The sequence below is a fragment of the Mobula birostris genome, chromosome 4 (assembly GCF_030028105.1).
Source record: "Mobula birostris isolate sMobBir1 chromosome 4, sMobBir1.hap1, whole genome shotgun sequence".
In the NCBI taxonomy this organism is placed as follows: Eukaryota; Metazoa; Chordata; class Chondrichthyes; order Myliobatiformes; family Myliobatidae; genus Mobula; species Mobula birostris.
Window position 1 is genome coordinate 37,523,470 of NC_092373.1, and position 20,757 is coordinate 37,544,226.

General features: G+C 44.2%; 2 protein-coding genes across 7 annotated transcripts in view; both read left to right on the forward strand.

Moving 5' to 3' along the window:
* The window catches only part of LOC140196269 (DISP complex protein LRCH3-like), a 144,534-nt gene that overhangs the window by 42,573 nt on the left and 81,204 nt on the right, over nucleotides 1–20,757 (forward strand). For all 6 annotated transcript variants that reach the window (XM_072255173.1, XM_072255171.1, XM_072255172.1 and 3 more), the window contains exon 5: nucleotides 5,183–5,319. In XM_072255173.1, coding sequence (XP_072111274.1) covers nucleotides 5,183–5,319 — 137 coding nt within the window. The remainder of the gene's footprint in view (nucleotides 1–5,182; nucleotides 5,320–20,757) is intronic.
* rpl35a (ribosomal protein L35a) overlaps nucleotides 12,521–20,757 on the forward strand; it is a 147,412-nt gene continuing 139,175 nt past the window's right edge. The window contains exon 1 of the mRNA XM_072255183.1: nucleotides 12,521–12,525. The gene's annotated coding sequence lies outside the window, so the exon portion shown is untranslated. The remainder of the gene's footprint in view (nucleotides 12,526–20,757) is intronic.

Sequence of the window (20,757 nt, forward strand, 5' to 3'; positions counted from 1 at the left end):
TTCTCTATTTCTGCATAAATATGACCAAAAATGTGATCAGATCTTCACGCAAGTTCTAAAACTAGGTAAAGAGAACCCAATTAAATAAGTAGCACAAGAAAACACTATACTTGTTCATTTATTTATTGAGAAAAATGATCCAATATTACATGTATTTGTTAGAAAAAGTATGTGAACCTCTGGGATTATGCCTTCTACAAAAGTATTGTGAGTCAAGTGTTCCAGTCAATGAAATGCGATTGGAGGTGTAGGTTGTAGAGGTGCCCTGCCCAAGAAAACAGACACACAAAGTCCAGTTACTGACAGACCCTGTTCTTGTCAAGAAAGATCAGTTTATGTACACCATGCCTCAATCAAAACAACATTCAGAGGATCTTAGAAGAAGAATGATAGAGATGTATGAAGCTGGAAAAGGCTGCAAAAGCATTTCTAAAGACCTGAGTATTCATCAGTCCATAGTTAGGGAATATGTCTACAAATGGAGGAAGTCTCTAGAACTTGCAAAAGTCTCTGTTCATGTATTCACTGTAAGAAAAACACTGAACAAAAATGGTGTTCATGAAAGGACACCACAGAGGAAATCACTGCTCTCCAAAAAAAAAGAGAGATTGTTGCACCTCTCAAGTTTGCAAAAGTCTTCTGGAACAATGTTCTGTGGACAGGTGAGACAAAAGTTGAACTTTTTGTCGGAAATACAAATTGCTGTTTGGAGGGAAAAGGGCAGTGCGCACCAGCACCAAAACCTTATCCCAACTGTGAAGCATGGTGGAATGAGCATCATGATTTGGGGCTGCATTGCTGACTCAGGGCCTGGACAGCTTGCAATCATTGAGGGAACAATTAATTCAAAGTAGTATCAAGGCAAGTTGTATCAGAAGAATGTTAGGGTAGCAGTTCATCACATGAAGCTATGTCGCAGTGAAGTGGTATCGCAGCAACAACCTGGCACTCAACGTCAGTAAGATGAAAGAGCTGATTGTGGACTTCAGGAAGGGTAAGACGAAGGAACACACCAATCCTCATAGAGGGGTCAAAAGTGGAGAGAGTGAGCAGTTTCAAGTTCCTGGGTGTTAAGATCTTGAGGACCTAACCTGGTCCCAACATATCGATGCAGTTATAAAGAAGGCAAGACAGTGACTATACTTCATTAGGAGTTTGAAGAGATTTGGTATGTCAACAAATGTACTCAGAAACTTCTATAGATGTACTGTGGAGAGCATTCTGACAGGCTGCATCACCGTCTGGTTTGGAGGGGTGCTGGAGGGGGAGTCTGCTGCACCGAAAGAGGCTGCAGAGAGTTGTAAATTTAGTGGGCTCCATCTTGGGTACTAGCCTACAAAGTACCCAGGACATCTTCAAGGAGCGGTGTCTCAGAAAGGCAGCATCCATTGTTAAGGATCCAGCACCCAGGGCATGCCCTTTTCAAGCCATCAGCGATTCAGGAACAGCTTCTTCCCCTCTGCCATCTGATTTCTATTGAACGTGTGACCACTACCTCACTTTTTTATTATGTATTATTTCTGGTTTCTGCACAATTTTTAATCTATTCAATATACGTGTACTGTAATTGATTTACTTATTTATTATTTTTTTCTTCTTGTATATTATGTATTGCATTGAACTGCCGCTGCTAAGTTAACATATTTCACAATACATGCCGGTGATAATAAATCTGATTCTGTATCTAATAGAAGTTGGATAATGCAACAGACAATGATCTGAAAGACAAGAGTAAATCAACAACAGAATGGTTTAAAAGGAAGAAAATTTGTGTTTATAAATGGCCGAATTGAAGTCCTGACTTTAATCTTACAATAATGTTGTAAAAGGACTGAAGCAAGCAGTTCAGGGAAGGAAGCTCACCAACATCCCAGAGCTGAAGCAGTTTTTTTAAGGAGAGGCCTAAAATTCCTCCAAGCCAATGTGCAGAATTCATCTACAGTTACTAGAAACATTTGGTTGAAATTATTGTTGCACAAGGGGGGGTCACACCAGTTACTGAAAGCAAAGGTACACATTCCTTTTCCAACAAATACATGTAATATTGAATCGTATTTCTCAATAAATAAATGAACAAGTAAAATATTTTTTGTTATTATTTGATTGTGTTCTCTTTATCTAGTTTTAGGACATGCTGGATCCTGGACTGTGCATGATTAGGCACTTGCCAAGCAAAGTACAATAAAAAGTTAGGTTTAAGCGGAGCAGCCATTGTGTGCATGGGCAATTGTTAGAGTGGGGAGTTCAGGTTTCGGCGAAGAGAGGCAGAAGCTGTAGGTAGATTTTTTTCATTTAAATTTTCTTTTGTTGTCTTTTAATACACAATTAAAGCAGTGGGGATGCCAGGCTGGATAGTGGAATGTGGGAAGGCAGGGAGACCTCCAGTGTCCTTGATGACTACACCTGCAAAAAGTTCACCCAACTACAGCTTCTTACAGACAGTGGTAAGGAAGTGGAACTGGAACTGGATGAACTCCGGATCATTCAGGAGGCAGAGGGGCTGATCGACAGGACATACACCAAAGGTTCAGGACAGGGTAACTGGGTGACTGTTAGGAGGGGAAAGGGTTTAGGCAGCCAGTGCAGAGTACCCCTGGGACCTTTCCCCTCAACAACAGTAATACTGTTTGGAGAGGGGTGCAGGGTGGATGTCTTAGCAGAAGAAAACTGCAGTGGTCAGTTCTCTAGCACTGAGTCTGCCACTGGCTCAGAAGGGAATGGGGTGGAGAGAAGAGACAAGCTGGAGTGTTAGGGAATTCATTGTTGAGTGGAAGAGGTTCTGTGGATGAAAATGAGATTCCCGGATACTGTGTTGTCTCTCAAGTGCCAAGACCATGGACATCTCAGATCGAGTCCATGGCATTTCAAAGTGGGAGAATGAGCATTCCAAACTTCTTCAACCATCTGAGGTGAAAGAGGGGCTGCTGTGCTTTTTCTCACCACACAGCCCGTATGTACAGACCATGTGAGGTCCTCGGTGATGTGTATTACGAGGAACTTAAAGCTGTTTGCCCTTTCAATCCTAGATCCATTGATGTCAATAGGGGTGAGCCTATCTCCGTTTCTCCTGTAGTCTACAACCAGCTCCTTTGTTTTTGCAACACTGAGAGGTTGTTTTCTTGAAACCACTGTGTCAAGGTGATGACTTCTTCTCTGTAGGCTGCCTCGTTATTATTTGAGATAAAGCCAATCAATGTAGTATCATCTTCAAATTTGATTAGCAGATTGGAACTGTGGGTGGTGACACAGTCGTGGGTATACAGAGAGTAAAGGAGAGGGCTTAGGACACTGCCCTGAGGGGCTTCTGTGTTGGAGGGTCGGAGGGGCAGAGGTGAAGGAGTCCACTCTTACCACCTGTAGGCAATCTGACAGGAAGTCCAGGATTCTGCTGCACAAGGCAGGGTGAAGGCTGAGGTCTCTTAGCTTTTTGTCAAGCCTGGAGGAAATTATGGTGTTGAATGCTGAACTGCAGTCCAAGAACAGCATTCTCACAGAAGCATCCCTCTTCTGCAGGTGTGTGAGGACAGAGTGTAGAGCTGTGACTATTGCATCATCTATTGATCGGTTGTGTCAGTAGGCGAATAGTAGGGGATCCAGTGTGGGTGGTAGCATGCTGCAGGTGTAGTTCTTGGCCAGCCTCTCAAAGCATTTGTTTATTGAGGTGATTGTGACAGGACACCAGGCGTTCAGACATTACCTTGCTCTTTTTAGGTACAGGGACAATAGTGGATGTTTTGAAGCATGAAGGCACACTATAGTGGGGGAGGGAGAGATTAAAAATGTCTGCAAACGCACCTGCCAGTTGTGCCACGCACATCCTGAGTACCTGCCCTGGGATGCTGTCCAGTTCCACAGCCTTCCTGTAATATCTGTAACATCCTGTAAGATGAAATAGCAAATAGGATCATACCTTGGCTTCACGGGAGAAGCCAGAGAGTGGTAGTAGCTGGTTTCCTCCCTGACTATAGGCTTGTGGCTAGTTTTGTGTCGCAGGGATCAGTGCAGGGTCTGTTGTTGTTTGTCATCTATATCAACGATCTGAATGATAATGTGGTAAACTGGATCAGCAAATTTGCGGATGACACCAAAATTGGGGGGGGTGGGGGTAGTGGATAGCGAGGAAACTTGCAGCGGGATATCGACCAGCTGGAAAAGTGGGCTGAAAAATGGCACATGGAATTTAATGCAAACAAGTGTGAGATGTTGCACTTTGGGATGACCAACCAGAGTATGAATTGAGTAGTAGCGCAATGAGGAATGTGATAGATCAAAGAGGTCTGGGAATTCAGATCCATAGTTCCTTGAAAGTGACGCCACAGGTAGACAAGATCATAAAGCTTTTCGCACATTGGCTTTCATAAATGAAAGTATTGATTATAGGAGTTGGGATGGTATGTTGAAGTTGTATAAGATATTGGTGAGGCGTAATTTGGAGTTTTGTGTGCAGTTTTGATCACCTACCTACAGGAAAGATGTAAAGAAGGTTGAAAGAGTGCAGAGAAAATTTACATGCATGCTGCTGGGACTTGAGGACCTGAGTAATAGGGAAAGGTCGCATAGGTTAGGACTTTATTCTCTAGTGTAGGGGTTCCCAACCTGGGCTCATGGACCTCTCCATAAATGGTTGGGGTCCCCTGCACTAGACCCTAGGACGATGATGGGAGATTTCATAGCAGTATACAGAATTATGATCGCTATAGTTATGACAAATACTTACAGGCTTTTTCCACTGAGGTTATGTGAGACTAGAACTAGAGTTCATGGGTTAAGGGTGAAAGGTGACATGTTCAAAGGAACATGAGGGGAGACTTCGTTCAGAGGGTGGTGAGAGTGTGGAACAGCTGCCAGCAGAAGTGGGTGGATGCAGGTTTGATTTCAACATTTAAGAAAAACTGGATAAGAGGGGTATGGTGGGCTATGGTCCGAGTGTGGGTTGATTGGACTAAGAAGAATAATAGTGCAGCATGGACTAGATGGGCCAAAAGGCCTATTTCTGTGCAGTAGTGTTCTATGATGCTGTGACTGTTAAGTGTTATGGATGAATCCTGCGTACAGCAATAGAAGTTTCTGAAATACATTCATTGATCACCTAATTTTCATTTTCAGATTTGCAGTAAATGGAGTTAAATGGACTTAGAGCATTTTGTCTTTTAAACTAATTGAGTATTCATTATCTTATTAGAACTTGCAGATTTACCACTTGTGCGATTAGACATCTCCTGCAATAAAGTGACAACAATTCCAGTCTGTTACCGAAATTTGCGGCATCTTCAAACAATTATATTAGATAATAATCCCTTGCAGTCTCCACCAGCACAGGTAGGTGCTCAAAAACCAGTGTCCTGATTCTTATTTGTCATTTATATATTTCAGTTGTCGCTAACCAGCTTTACAAAGTTGTTATTGTTGGTCGCCATGATTACTCTTTCATTCAAAGTCCAAAATTATTGGAGGTCCTTTTTTTTTTACTACTTTGGGCATATTGTGTCCCATCTTAAAGCTGGAAGTTATTATAATTGGTCCCCTGGATTACATGATTTATTACTTGTTGCAAGATAATTTACGATGCAATGATTGACTTCCTTGAAAACTTTCACCTTCAATGTTTTCAAGTGGACACTTATTTGGCTGTAGTTCCACAAGGCATTTAATATTGTCTCTCAAAGAAGCATTAAACTAAAATTGAAGATGATCCATTTAAAGATTAATTATTAATGTAATTAAGAGATTGGCTCAGCAGCAGGAAACAGAGAAAAGGAATAATAGGTATTCTTACAGGAACTGTGCAGACTTCACTACTAACCATATTACCGACTTAAATGATGGGATGGAGTGCCAGACTTGATATTGCAAAATTAAGCAATATTATAAGCCTCATAGGTGGAAGTATAATATTAGATATGTTATTAGGTAACTAACTAAGCATAACTGTAACAGCATTTAAATGTAGTAGAATACAGCCCAAGTCTATTCAATCTATCTTCATTTAGCAAACTTGCCATTCTTGGAATCAACTTAATGAACCCTTCCTACACTCCATCTATGACAAGCACACTCTTGGTGAAGGAGGCCAAAGCACCATACATTGTCCCATGTGTAGTTTTACTGCAACTTTATGAAATTATAGTAAAATTTCTTTTCTTCTGTATTCAAATCTTCTTAGCATTCAGTTAGTAAAGTATTAAATATCACAGGGAATAACAATGTGGGGTCCTGCAGTATGGTACAAAACTCTGGTTGCCGCACATCTGCAATAATGTGATCAGTTTTGAGCAGCATTTCTTAGGAACTGTTTATTGGCTTTATGGAGGAGTGCAATGTTGATTTACTAGAATGATTCATAGTCCTGCATTCATGATCATCAGTCAAAACTCTTTAAAAGGTGAAATACCATTGAGCTAAGATTCCTGCTAGCCTGTGGAGATATTTACAGCACTAACAATCTCTTTAATCCAAGGAAAGCATCCAGACCAGACAGGGTACCTGGCCAAGTACTAAAGACCTGTGCTGACCAGCTGGCTGGTGTGTTCACTGACATCTTTAACTTCTTGCTTTGGTAGTGTCTGGTACCCACCTGCTTCAAGCAGACTTCAATTATACCGGAGCCCAAGAAGATTGTGGTGACCTGCCTCAATGATGTTCACACAGTTGCACTTGCATCCACAGTGATAAAGTGTTTTGAGAGGCTGGTGATAGAACATATCAGCTGCTGCCTGAGGTGACTTGGATCTGCTCCAGTTTGCCTTCCAGAGCAACAGGTCCACAGCAGCTGCCATCTCATTGGCTCTTCACACAACCCTGGAACATCTGGACATGAAGATGCATACATCAGGATGCTCTTTATTGATTACAACTCAGCATTCAACACCATCGTCCCCTCAAAACTAATAAATAAGCTCCAAGACCTTGGCCTCCATACCTCCTAGTACAATTGGATCCTGGATTTCCTCACTTGTCGATCCCCGTCAGTTCAGATTGGCAAAAACATCTCCTTCATGATCTCCATCGACACAGGTGCACCGCGTCTTTGTGCTTAGTCCCCTGCTCTACTTGCTTTACACCTAAGTCTGTGTGGCTAAGCACAGCTCCAACACCATATTCGAGTTCTCAGATGACACCACTGTTGTGGGCCATATCAAAGGTGATGATGAATTAGCGTACAGGTGAGATTGAAAATTTGGCTGAGTGATGTCATAACAACAACTTCTCATTCAATGTGAGCAAGAACAAGGAACTGATTGTAGACCTCAGGAGAAGGAAACTAGAGGTCCATGAGTCAGTCCTCATTGGAAGATCAGAGGTGGAGAGGGTTAGCAACTTTAAATTCCTGGGTGTCACTATTTCAGAGGACCTGACCTGGACCCAGCATGTATATATAATTGCAAACAAAGCATGACAGCACTACTAATTCCTTAGGAGTCTGCGGAGGTTCAGCATGACATCAAAAACTTGACAAACTTTTATAGATGTGTAGTGGAGAGTGTATTGACTGGCTGCATTGTGGCCTGGTGTGCCTTTGAATGGAAAATTCTACAGGAAGTAGTAGATTCCATCCAGTACATCATGTGTAAAGCTCTCCCAACCATTGAACACATCCACATGAACACTGTTATAGCAAAGCAGCACCCATCATCAGAGATCCTCACCATTCAGGTCATGCTCTTTTCTCGCTGCTGCCATCAGGTAGTAGGTGCAAGAGCCTCAAGACTGGCACCACCAGGTTCAAGAACAGTTACTACTCCTCAACCATCATGCTCTTGAACAAAAGGGGGTAACTACACTCACATAACCATCCCTTGAGATGTTCCCACAACCAATGATCTCACTTTAAAGACAGGAAGGTAGAAGGGCTGAAATGTGTGTACCTCAATGCAAGAAGCATCAGGGACAAAGGTGATGAACTGAGAGCTTGGATACATACATGGAATTATGATGCAGTGGCCATTACGGAGACTTGGCTGGCACCAGGGCAGGAATGGATTCTCAATATTCCTGGATTTCAGTGCTTTAAAAGGAATAGAGAGAGGGAGGAAGAAGTGGAGGAGGGGTGGCATTACTGGTCAGGGATACTACTACAGCTACAGAAAAGGTGGGTAATGTAGCAGGATCCTCTTTTGAGTCAGTATGGGTGGAAGTCAGGAACAGGAAGGGAGCAGTTACTCTATTGGGGGTATTCTATAGGCCCCCTGGTAGCAGCAGAGATACAGAGGAGCAGATTGGGAGGCAGATTTTGGAAAGGTGCAAAAATAACAGAGTTGTTATCATGGGTAACTTTAACTTCCCTAATATTGATTGGCAGCTGATTAGTTCCAAGGGTTTAGATGGGGCAGAATTTGTTAAGTGTGTCCAGAACGGATTCCTGTCACAGTATGTGGACAGGCCGACTAGGGGGAATGCCCTACTAGATCTAGTACTAGGTAATGAACTGGGTCAGGTCACAGATCTCTCAGTGGGTGAGCATCTGGGGGACAGTGACCACCACTCCCTGGCCTTTAGCATTATCATGGAAAAGGATAGAATCAGAGAGGACAGGAAAATTTTTAATTGGGGAAGGGCGAATTATAAGGCTATAAGGCTAGAACTTGTGAGTGTGAATTGGGATGATGTTTTTGCAGGGAAATGTGCTATGGACATGTGGTCGATGTTTAGAGATCTCTTGCAGGAGGTTAGGGATAAATTTGTCCTGGTGAGGAAGATAAAGAATGGTAGGGTGAAGGAACCATAGGTGACAAGTGAGGTGGAAAATCTAGTCAGGTGGAAGAAGGCAGCATACATGAGGTTTAGGAAGCAAGGATCAGATGGGTCTATTGAGGAATATAGGGAAGCAAGAAAGGAACTTAAGAAGGAGCTGAGAAGAGCAAGAAGGGGGCATGAGAAGGCCTTGGCAAGTAGGGTAAAGGAAAACCCCAAGGCATTCTTCAATTATATGAAGAACAAAAGGATGACAGGAGTGAAGGTAGGACCGATTAGAGATAAAGGTGGGAAGATGTGCCTGGAGGCTGTGGAAGTGAGCGAGGTCCTCAATGAATACTTCTCTTCGGTATTCACCAATGGAAGGGAACTTGATGATGGTGAGGACAATATGAGTGAGGTTGATGTTCTGGAGCATGTTGATATTAAGGGAGAGGAGGTGTTGGAGTTGTTAAAATATATTAGGATGGATAAGTCCCTGGGTCCTGACAGAATATTCCCCAGGCTGCTCTGCGAGGCGAGGGAAGAAATTGCTGAGCCTCTGGCTAGGATCTTTATGTCCTCCTTGTCCACGGGAGTGGTACTGGAGGATTGGAGGGAGGCGAATGTTGTCCCCTTGTTCAAAGAAGGTAGTAGGGATAGTCTGGATAATTGTAGACCAGTGAGCCTTACATCTGTGGTGGGAAAGCTGTTTGAAAAGATTCTTAGAGATAGGATCTCTGGGCATTTAGAGAATCATGGTCTGATCAGGGACAGTCAGCGTGGCTTTGTGAAGGGCAGATCGTGTCTAACAAACCTGATAGAGTTCTTTGAGGAGGTGACCAGGCATATAGATGAGGGTAGTGCAGTGGATGTGATCGATATGGATTTTAGTAAGGCATTTGACAAGGTTCCACACGGTAGGCTTTTTCAGAAAATCAGAAGGCATGGGATCCAGGGAAGTTTGGCCAGGTGGATTCAGAATTGGCTTGCCTGCAGAAGGCAGAGGGTCGTGGTGGAGGGAGTACATTCAGATTGGAGGATTGTGACTAGTTTTTATTAACAACCTGGATGTGGGGGTAGAAGGGTGGATTGGCAAGTTTGCAGATGACACAAGGGTTGGTGGTGTTGTAGATAGTGTAGAGGATTGTCAAAGATTGCAGAGAGACATTGATAGGATGCAGAAGTGGGCTGAGAAGTGGCAGATGGAATTCAACCCGGAGAAGTGTGAGGTGGTGCACTTTGGAAGGACAAACTCCAAGGCAGAGTACAAAGTAAATGGCAGGATACTTGGTAGTTTGGAGGAGCAGAGGAATCTGGGGGTACATGTCCACAGATCCCTGAAAGTTGCCTCACAGGTGGATAGGGTAGTTAAGAAAGCTTATGGGATGTTAGCTTTCATAAGTCGAGGGATAGAGTTTAGGAGTCGCGATGTAATAATGCAGCTCTATAAAACTCTGGTTAGGCCACACTTGGAGTACTGTGTCCAGTTCTAGTCACCTCACTATAGGAAGGATGTGGAAGCATTGGAAAGGGTACAGAGGAGATTGTTACGTACCCCGTAACTGGGTTGCCAAACCAGCAGAAATGGATCGCTCAGTCAGAGTCTGGATTACTAGAACTAAGAAAGTTTTATTAAATAAACAAGTAACACAGTAATCGAAAGGATAATAAATGCAACAGTTCAGCAATGATAACCACACATGTGCACAGAATTAAGATGACAGCGTCAATTAAGCTCTATCGTTGTCTAGGGATAAATGACCAATTTCAAAGTGACACAAAGTTCAGTCCAATTTGGTAGTTCAGTTCGCAGTAATCGTTGCCATGGCGATGGACAACGTGGGGGGAGAGAGAGAGAGAACGGGAACGACTGATCATTCAGACACGGCTTCCACTCACAGACCGGTGATATGGCTCACAAGCAGCTTTTGGGCAGGTCCTTGGTGATGTCACCTGAGGTCACTGACTGTGACCCCTCCTCCAGATGCGGTCTATCCTCTGCAGTGAACTCGGCACCCAAGCAAGGGCGGACACACACCGGCTTCCCGCTGATCGTACCTTTCCACCCTGTGTGTTGTCCGGTACTTCCCACTGACTCGTGAGAGGCGCACCGCTTCCAGGGTCTCGTTACCTCGGGTGTCGTGTGTGTCCTGCCTTAGCGAACTGGTCCCTTTTTATCCCTCTGCTGGGGTATCGCCTGTCCATCACTTCAAACAGTTCAGGGTTCAAAGGGGGAGCCGCTCCAGACAGCTCTCTCTCTCCCGTCCCTTCATTACACATCTCCAGATGCTGTTTCATTGTGTTCCTTATCTCCCTCTTGAAGACAGGTGGCAGACCAACTGCTGATCACACAGGACAGCTAACATCTTATCTATGTTTATTCTCGTCACACTTCCCCCCTTTAAGGATTTTTACCGGGAAGTAAAAATTACAAACATGAATACATTATTTGATACATGCACAAATATACATCTTTACCAGCTATTTGGCTAACACAGCGAGTTTGAAGTTGCCAGCACCTTGACAGACAGTCATCACATTTTCTGTTCCTTTTACATGTGTTATTAATAATCCCTTAGACCAGGCTCCAACTCAGCAAACTTCATAGTGGCCAAAAACACTGATGAATTTCGATCAATGTAACCTCTCATTTGGTTTTGTCCCGGACCACAATAACAAGGGTCGTCCCATTCCGACTCAGTTTTCTCTCGCAAGGGCTTAGTAGGAGGGGGAGGGGTAGTGACCGCAGAGTTATTGCAAAACTTCCTACAGTACCCCACCATCTCCAAGAGCCTTCTGAGGCCCTCTTGTCTGTTGGGGTTGGGAGGTCAGCGATAGCCTGCACTGTAGCTTGCGTCGCTGCCAGCTGCCCCTGTGTCACCACAATTCCCAGGTAAATGACCCTCGTGTGGCCGAATTCATTTTTTTCAAGGTTCACTATCAAGCTAGCTTCAGACAGCCGTATTAAATTGCCAATGCACACCTCTGTGTTCATCAGCCCTTTAGTCACTGAATTACTCATTATATATGGATGTTGTTTGCTAGGCTGACCTATTGTAACAGACATCACCCAACGTCCCAGTTCTTTGCATCGCCTCGGGACAATCAAGCACACGGGTGCGAGTCGTTTAATTACTTCTGCTAAAGATTCGCTTTGTTCGGGGATTAAGGGAGAGACCTTATCAGTAGACCTGGCCAAAACAATAGCCTTCTTCCATCTGATCGATCCCATACTAAACTTTTCAAAATGGTTTTTTCCTCTTATCAGGGGGCCCCTAGCTTCATTGATTTCCACGCTAACACCGACTAGGTTTGTTAGCATATCAAAAGCCTGTGACTGTCTCAGTTCGCGTCGGTCATGATCAATAACATCCTTCCCCCTGGGCAGCCGGTAAACCTCTTTCATGATTCCACCAACTGTTTCCTCCAGCACTGCAAGATGTCCACCGGGGGGTACCTCGTGGGCCATGTTAAAAACCTCACCCCCATAACTCTTTTGCACCACCCCCCACTCCTCATCTACGGGTACTGTACTTGATTTCCCTTTTTTCCTTAGCACTTCCTCCTCCGCACAATAGCCTACTAGTTCCCTTGTTAAAGCTGTGTCAGAGAGAGCTGTCTCCGCCAAAACCATCAGCCCCTCGTCTCGCTCCTGCGTCGGCACAAATTCTTTCCTGGCTACTGCTACGTCTGTCCCAGCTCCCTCACTGCCTCTTGTCTCACTACACTCTTTCTTTCCATTTTCTACCCTCTTCTCGTACAAGGTTGGCAGAAACGTGTCAGCTAAATTTACTACCGCAGTCCCATGATGAACCTGTGAGTCCAGGGGCGGGGCCTCAATGCTGGCAGGCTGACCTGTCAATCTCACGACTGGGAACACGATTCCCCCGGCGATGTCATTACCGAGCAAGACTTCCACGCCTTCCATCGGTAATTCGGACCTCACCCCGATCGTGACTAGTCCAGAGACCAGGTTGCTTTGTAAGTGTATCTGGTGCAAAGGGACTGACTCTGTCCCTTCCCCAACACCTTTGACCTCTACCTCCCCAGTCTGGGTCTCTGAGCTAAACTCTAATACACTCTTCAGTATTGGTGACTGACACGCTCCCGTGTCTCTCCAGATCCGCACTGGAACTGGTTTTAACCCCTCCTTAACTGACACCAATCCGGCCGAGATAAACCTCTTGCGCCCTTCCTGAACTTTTTCAGACCTGTCCTTCCCTAGCGGTTCGCTTAACAGCTCGATACAGCCATTCAAAATCGTTGTTTTTCCTTTTCCCGTTTCCTTCTTTGGGGCAAAGCACCTGGACGCAAAGTGTCCGACTTTCCCGCAATTATAACAGACGATCCCAGGAGACTTCCTACCAGACTGCTCCCTGTCTACCTTATCCTTTTCACTAGTCCCCGGCTTACTTTCTGACTTTTCCGGCGGACTCTCCCCGCCGTCCTGACTACCCTTCTGGTAGCCTTTACTCGGGGCAACCTTCATTTTATGCGTCAACGCATACTCATCTGCTAACTTAGCAGTTGCGGCTAACGTGGCTGCCTCTTTCTCATCGAGGTAGGGTCTCATACCCTCAGGGACACAACCTTTAAACTGCTCAATCAGGATCAGCTGTAGCAGTCTGTCATAATCCCCCTCTACCCCCTTCGAGGCACACCAACGCTCACAATATGTCTGCATCTCACGGGCAAACTCCAAATACGTGCGGTTCCACTGCTTCCTCGCATTCCGGAACCTTTGCCGGTATGCCTCCGGGACCAACTCATAAATCCTGAGGATGGCCTCTTTTACCACCTCATACCTCTGGGCATCTTCCGTGGACAAAGCGGAGTAAGCTTCTTGGGCTTTCCCTTTCAGTACACTCTGAAGTAAGACAACCCACTTATCCTTCGGCCAGTCCTGACTTATAGCCACTTTTTCGAAGTGGAGAAAGTACTGATCCACATCGGTATCGTCAAATGGGGGAACCAGCCTAACCTCCTGGGTCGCCCGGAACCCTCCACCTTGGTTCAGCACGAGCCCCTGCTCTGCCCTTAACTTTAACTTCTCCAATTCGAATTCCCTTTCCCTCTGTTTCTCCTCTCTCTCCAACTGTCTGTCCCTCTCTTTCTCCTCTCTCTCCAACTGTCTGTCCCTCTTTCTCCTCTCTCTCCAACTGTCTGTCCCTCTCTTTCTCTTCTCTCTCCAACTGTCTCTCTCTCTCTTTCTCTTCTCTCTCCAACTGTCTTTCTCTCTCTTGTCTTTCTACCTCTCTCTCCTTCTCTTCTCGCTCCAACTGTCGTACCCGGAACTTGTGCTCGAGTCTCAGTTTTTCAAGCTGCACCTGTACCGCGTCTCCAGCAGGTTTTTCAATAGACACCACTCCCAGCTCGCCTTTAGATACATAGTGCTCTACAATAGCTCTGTGTATCTCCTCTCTCCTCATTGTCGACTTCACCTTAGCAAGATTCAACCGTTTGGCCACAGCTACCAATTCTGATTTCCTGGCATCCTCTAGTGCCTCCAAGGTCGGCGCCTTTATAAATTCCTCAGCCTCCATTTCTGCTGTTTGTCTTTTCTTTCTTTCGGGAATTTTAACCCAACCAATTTACTCCGTCCCAAATTTAGCGTTCAAAATCACGGATGAGAACCCCACTTATGTTACGTACCCCGTAACTGGGTTGCCAAACCAGCAGAAATGGATCACTCAGTTGGAGTCTGGATTACTAGAACTAAGAAAGTTTTATTAAAGAAACAAGCAACACAGTAATCGAAAGGATAATAAATGCAACAGTTCAGCAATGATAAACACACATGTGCACAGAATTAAGATGACAGCATCAATCAAGCTCTATCGTTGTCTAGGGATAAATGACCAATTTCAAAGTGACACAAAGTTCAGTCCAATTTGGTAGTTCAGTTCGCAGTAATCGTTGCCATGGCGATGGACAACGTGGGGGGAGAGAGAGAGAGAGAACGGGAACAACTGATCATTCAGACACGGCTTCCACTCACAGACCGGCGATATGGCTCACAAGCAGCTTTTGGGCAGGTCCTTGGTGATGTCACCTGAGGTCACTGACTGTGACCCCTCCTCCAGATGCGGTTGATCCTCCGCAGTGAACTCGGCACCCAAGCAAGGGCGGACACACACCGGGTTCCCGCTGATCGTACCTTTCTACCCTGTGCGTTGTCCGGTACTTCCCACCGACTCGTGAGAGGCGCACCGCTTCCAGGGTCTCGTTACCTCGGGTGTCGTGTGTGTCCTGCCTTAGCGAACTGGTCCCTTTTTATCCCCCTGCTGGGGTATCGCCTGTCCATCACTTCAAACAGTTCAGGGTTCAAAGGGGGAGCCGCTCCAGACAGCTCTCTCTCTCCCGTCCCTTCATTACACATCTCCAGATGCTGTTTCATTGTGTTCCTTATCTCCCTCTTGAAGACAGGTGGCAGACCAACTGCTGATCACACAGGACAGCTAACATCTTATCTATGTGTATTCTCGTCACAAGATGTACCAGGATGCTGCCTGGATCAGAGAGTATGCATTATGATCAGAGATTAAGGGAGCTAGGGCTTTACTCTTTGAATTGAAGGAGGATGAGAGGAGACATGATAGAGGTGTACAAGATAATAAGAGGAATAGATAGAGTGGATAGCCCGTGCTTCTTCCCCAGGGGACCACTGCTCAATACAAGAGGACATGGCTTTAAGGTAAGGGGTGGGAAGTTCAAGGGGGATATTAGAGGAAGGTTTTTTTTCTCAGAGAGTGGTTGGTGCGTGGAGTGCACTGCCTGAGTCAGTGGTGGAGGCAGATACACTAGTGACGTTTAAGAGGCTACTAGACAGGTATATGGAGGAATTTAAGGTGGGTGGTTAAATGGGAGGCAGGGTTTAAGGGTCGGCACAACATTGTGGGCCGAAGGGCCTGTACTGTGCTGTACTATTCTATGTTCTATTTAAAGACTCTTTATCTTGTTATTTCATGTTTTCATTATTTATTGGTATTTACTTATATTTGCATTTGCACAGTTTGTTGTCTTCGGCACTCTTCTTGGTCTATCATTGATCCTGTAGAGTTACTATTCTACAGAGTTGCTGAGTATGCCTACAGGAAAATGAATCCCAGGGTTGGGTATGGCGACATGTATGTATTCTAATAATAAAATTTACTTTGAAACTTTGAACTTTTGACTTTTGCTTTTGAGTTTTGCAGAAGAATTAGAACCATGTTAATCTGGGAAAGCCCATACCCAGCATCGTCTGGGTTCTGAAGAAGATGATTTACAGGATGGTAGAGGCTGGAAATTTCCTTCTAAAAACAATAGGTTATGAGTCAAAGCAACACACAGGGTGTTGGGGCCAAGACCCTTCTTCAGGACTGGAAAAGAAAGGGGAAAGACTCCAGAATAAAAAGGTGGAGAGAGGGGAAGGAGGATAGCTAGAAGGTGATAGGTTATTGGTCAGTTTTAGTTTTAAGCTTGAGATTGATAATTTTTTTATGAACCAAAAATATTGAGAGGTGTTTGTAAAAGACATGGATTTGCCACAGTCTCATTAAATTGTGGAAAAAACACAAAGGACTGACTAGATCATTACTGTTCCTATTTTCTGTAGTTATGTGTTTTGTTTTTGTGAGTTTGCATAACATTTCACATATTGTTGCCAAAAAGTCCATTGCATAAGAGCTTATTTGCAAACTTATGTAACTGAAAGTTTTGTTTTCCTTCTCTCAGAGTGAAATGCAGTTCAGCCCTTATCCCTCCCCCAAGCTCTGCATGTCAATATCCTCTGAAATCTTATTAAATGATACTCTTGCATCTGCCTCAACTTCCTCTAGCAACTCATTCCACCTACTTACCAATCTCTACGTGGAAAAAATTGCCATTCAGGTCGCTTTTAAATCTTACCCTTCTCACCCAAAAAATATGCCCCCAAGTTTTGGACCCTCCTTGCTTGGAAAGATGTGGTCCAGGAGCTGAAACTGCAAGTGGCTGGGTGGGAACCATGGTTGTCATGAACCATGACGATCGTGGTTGGGTCGAAAGACCTTAACCTATGCTGTATTGGTCTCTCTGATGGGTATTCAGTATGTACTGTCTCAAAGGTATATGAACATGGGCACCCCAGGTCAACATGGTCCCCGTTCTTCTGCAGTGCCCTAAAGCACAAAGAATTGTATCCGCCAGTCCCTCATAGATGGACGAGAGGTTCAACGCAGAAGTACCCGTAGTGACGCACAACAACCTGTACCTGCATTTCCCTCTGAGAGGGTTAAAAAAAAAGATAACTTCATACTTAGGACTCAATCCTGTCTTTCTGTGTACCAATGTGTTTTCTCTTTCTCCACACACACTTAATCCTGTTACCCATGTTTTGTACCCTCTAACCCTGGGCCCCCAGCTAGCTTCCATTCATTCAACTTACAGTCTGTTATCCCCTCCATAATAATTATCACTAATTATTTGATCTGTTCTGCCCCTCCCATCACAGTAAATTGGATGTATAACCACCAAACTTGAAGTGAACCATTTGGGGAAAGAAGTACCAAGTGTCATCTTTGCAAATCCAAAAAAAATCTACCGTGCCTGGTAACATACCTGAGGCCCAATCCTTATGGCACTACTGATGATTTCCGTAGAAGGGCAATGACCAAAGCAGTCATTGGTGCCCTCATGGAATGTCAAAAGGTTGTGGGTTTGGTTTACTCCAGATTCTTGAGCATAAAAGTCAAAATGTAGCACACATGTATTATTGACAAGATGACGCACATTCACAGGATGATGCACATTCACATTTTGGCTGAGATATTAAGCAGAAGTTCCGCCCACAACCTGAAGTCAAGGCTCTCTTTTGATAAGCATCAAGGACATTTGCCTGACCTGGTCAATATTTGTCTCTTATTCAATATGAAGTTAGTATGTACTTGCTTTATGCATATAAGTTACCATGCGTCTTGAAAGCGATATTTCATTTTAAAAATGAAATGAAATTTAGATCCTCGATGACTTGGCTGATTAGATCCAAAATATGCTTGCCCCTAGAAAGCTAAGAGTAGTGCTGGACAAGTCTCATTCTGAACAGAGGTCTGTGACTAGTGGTGTTCTACAGGGATCTATGCTGGGACTTCTCTTGTTTGTCATATAGATGATTTGGAATAAAGTGTGGTAGGTTGGGGGTGAATAACTCTGCAGTCAACATAAAGGTTGGTGGCGTTGTGGATTGCATAGAACATTACAAAGGATATGTTGCGATATAGATCAGTTGCGGATAATGGTGGAGAAGTGGCAGATGAGATTTATTCTGGGCAAGTGAAGTGCTACACTTTGGGATCTCCAACATAAAGGAAAGAACACAATTAATCACAAACGCGAGAACATATGCAGGTGCTGGAAATCCAAAGCAACACGCACAAAATGCTGGAGGAACTCAGCAGGCCATGCAGCATCTATGAAAAAGAGTAAACAGTCGACATTTTGGGGACGAGACCCTTCTTCGGGACCATTAACATAGTTAATTGTAATCCTTAACAGCATTGATGAACAGGAGGATCTTGGGTTCCAAGTACATGGCTCCCTCAAGGTGGCCGCAGAGTTTGATAGGGTGGTAGAGAAGGCATATAGCATGCTTGTCTTCATTAGTTGAGGCATTGAGTTCAAGGGCCAAAAAGTTAAAACTCTGGGTAGGATACAATTAAAGTATTGTGTTCAATTCTGGATGCCTCATTACAGGAACGATGGAGGCTTTGGAGAGAATGCAGTGGAGGTTTATCAGGATGCTGCTGTGTGCTAAAGAGTAAGGCAATAATAGACAAGCTGGGGCTATTTTATCGAGAACGGAGGATGCCAAGGGAAGATTTGATAGAATTTTATCAAATTATGTGAGCTATATATAGATTAGACAGCCAGTATCTTTTTTGCTGGATTGAAATGTCTGCTGTTAGAGGGCATGTATTTAATGTAAGAGGGGGAAGATGCAAAGCAATTTTTTAAGCACAGAGTGGTGGGTACAAGGTTGGTGATAGAATCAGAATCGGGTTTATCATCACTGGCATATGATGTGAAATCTGTTAGCAGCAGCAGTTCAATGCAATACATAATCTAGCAGAGAGGGAAAAAAATAATGATAAATAGAATAAAATGAAACATACTAAATAAACAAGTAAATCAATTACATATATTGAATAGATTATTAAAAAAAAGTGCAATAACAGAAATACTGTATACTAAAAAAGTGAGGTAGTGTCCAAAGCTTCAAAGTCCATTTAGGAATCAGATGGCAGAGGGGAAGAAGCTGTTCCTGAATCACTGAGTGTGTGCCTTCAGGCTTCTGTATCTCCTACCTGATGGTAACAGTGAGAAAAGGGCATGCTCTGGGTGCTGGAGGTCTTTAATAATGGACGCTGCCTTTCTGAGACACTGCTTCTTAAAGATGTCCCGGGTACTTTGTAGGCTAGTGCCCAAGATGGAGCTGATTAGATTTACAACCTTCTGCAGCTTCTTTTGGTCCTGTGCAGCAGCCGCTCCATACCAGACGGTGATGCAGCCTGTCAGAATGCTCTCCATGGTACAGCTATAGAAGTTTTTGAGCGTATTTGTTGACATGCCAAATCGTTTCAAACTCCTAATAAAGTATAGCCGCTGCCTTGCCTTCTTTATGACTATATCAGGTTAGATCCTCAGAGATCTTGACACCAAGGAACTTGAAGCTGCTCACTCTCTCCACTTCTGATCCCTCTATGAGGATTGGCATATGTTCCTTTGTCTTATCCTTCCTGAAGTCCACAATCAGCTCTTTCATCTTACTGACATTGAGTGCCAGGTTGTTGCTGCGGCACCACTCCACTAGTTGGCATATCTCACTCCTGTACGCCCTCTCATCACCACCTGAGATTCTACCAACAATGGTTGTATCGTCGCAAATTTGTAAATGGTGTTAAACTATGCCTAGCCACACAGACATGTGTATACAGAGAGTAGAGCAGTGGGTAAGCACACACCCCTGAGGTGCATCAGTGTTGATATCGTCAGTGAAGAGGATATGTTATCACCAACCCACACAGACTGTGGTCTTCTGGTTAGGAAGTCGAGGATCCAATTATAGAGGGAGGTAGAGAGGCCTAGGTTCTGCAACTTCTCAACCAGAATTGTGGGAATGAATGGTATTAAATGCTGAGCTATAGTTGATGAACAGCATTCTGATGTAGGTGCTTGTGTTGTCCAGGTGGTCTAAAGCCGTGTGAAGAGCCATTGAGATTGTATCTGCTGTTGACCTATTGTGACGATAGGCGAATTGCAGTGGGTCCAGGTCCTTGCTGAGGCAGGAGTTCAGTCTAGTCATAACCAACCACTCAAAGCATTTTATCACTGTCGATGTGAGTGCTATCAAGTGATAGTTGTTAAGGCAGCCCACATTATTCTTCTTTGGCACTGGTATAGTTGTTGCCTTTTTAAAGTAAGTGGGAACTTCTGCCCGTAGCAGTGCGAGGTTTTCTTGGCATAAAAAATAGCAGAGGACCATTTAAGAGACTCCTAGATAGCTTCATGAATATGCTATGAAGAAAGGAATCTGATCAATGTATGGGGAAGAGGGAATCAACTAATTAAGAGTTATTGGTTTATAGGTAGCCCCCATTTTCCGAATGTTTGCTTTACGACACCTCGCTGTTACCTGTTTTCACTAACAAGGTGTTTTCACTGTTACGGAAAAAAGGCAGCACGCACCCGAACAGCCAAGCTCCTCCCCCGGAACTGCATTCTAGCCGCCACTGCTTAAACATGTGCTTTATCTCGATTTATTTTGGCATCCGTTAGCAAGATGAGTTCTAAGGTATCGGAAAAGCCTAAAAGAGCTTGTAAGGGTGTTACACTTAGCGTAAAACTAGACATAATTAAGGTGTTCTGTTAAGTTTTTTTATACTTAAAGAGAAATCAGTCAGTCTTTCTAATAAGCTGAAACAGAAAGCACTGGACGATGGTGATGAAAGTGTTGCGAAAGTGGAATTTAAGGGTAGTCATGGGTGGTTTGATCTGTTTCTGAGGCGAGGGCAGCTTCATAGTTTAACGTTTACTGGAGAGAGTGCTTCGGCTGATACTGAAGCTGCA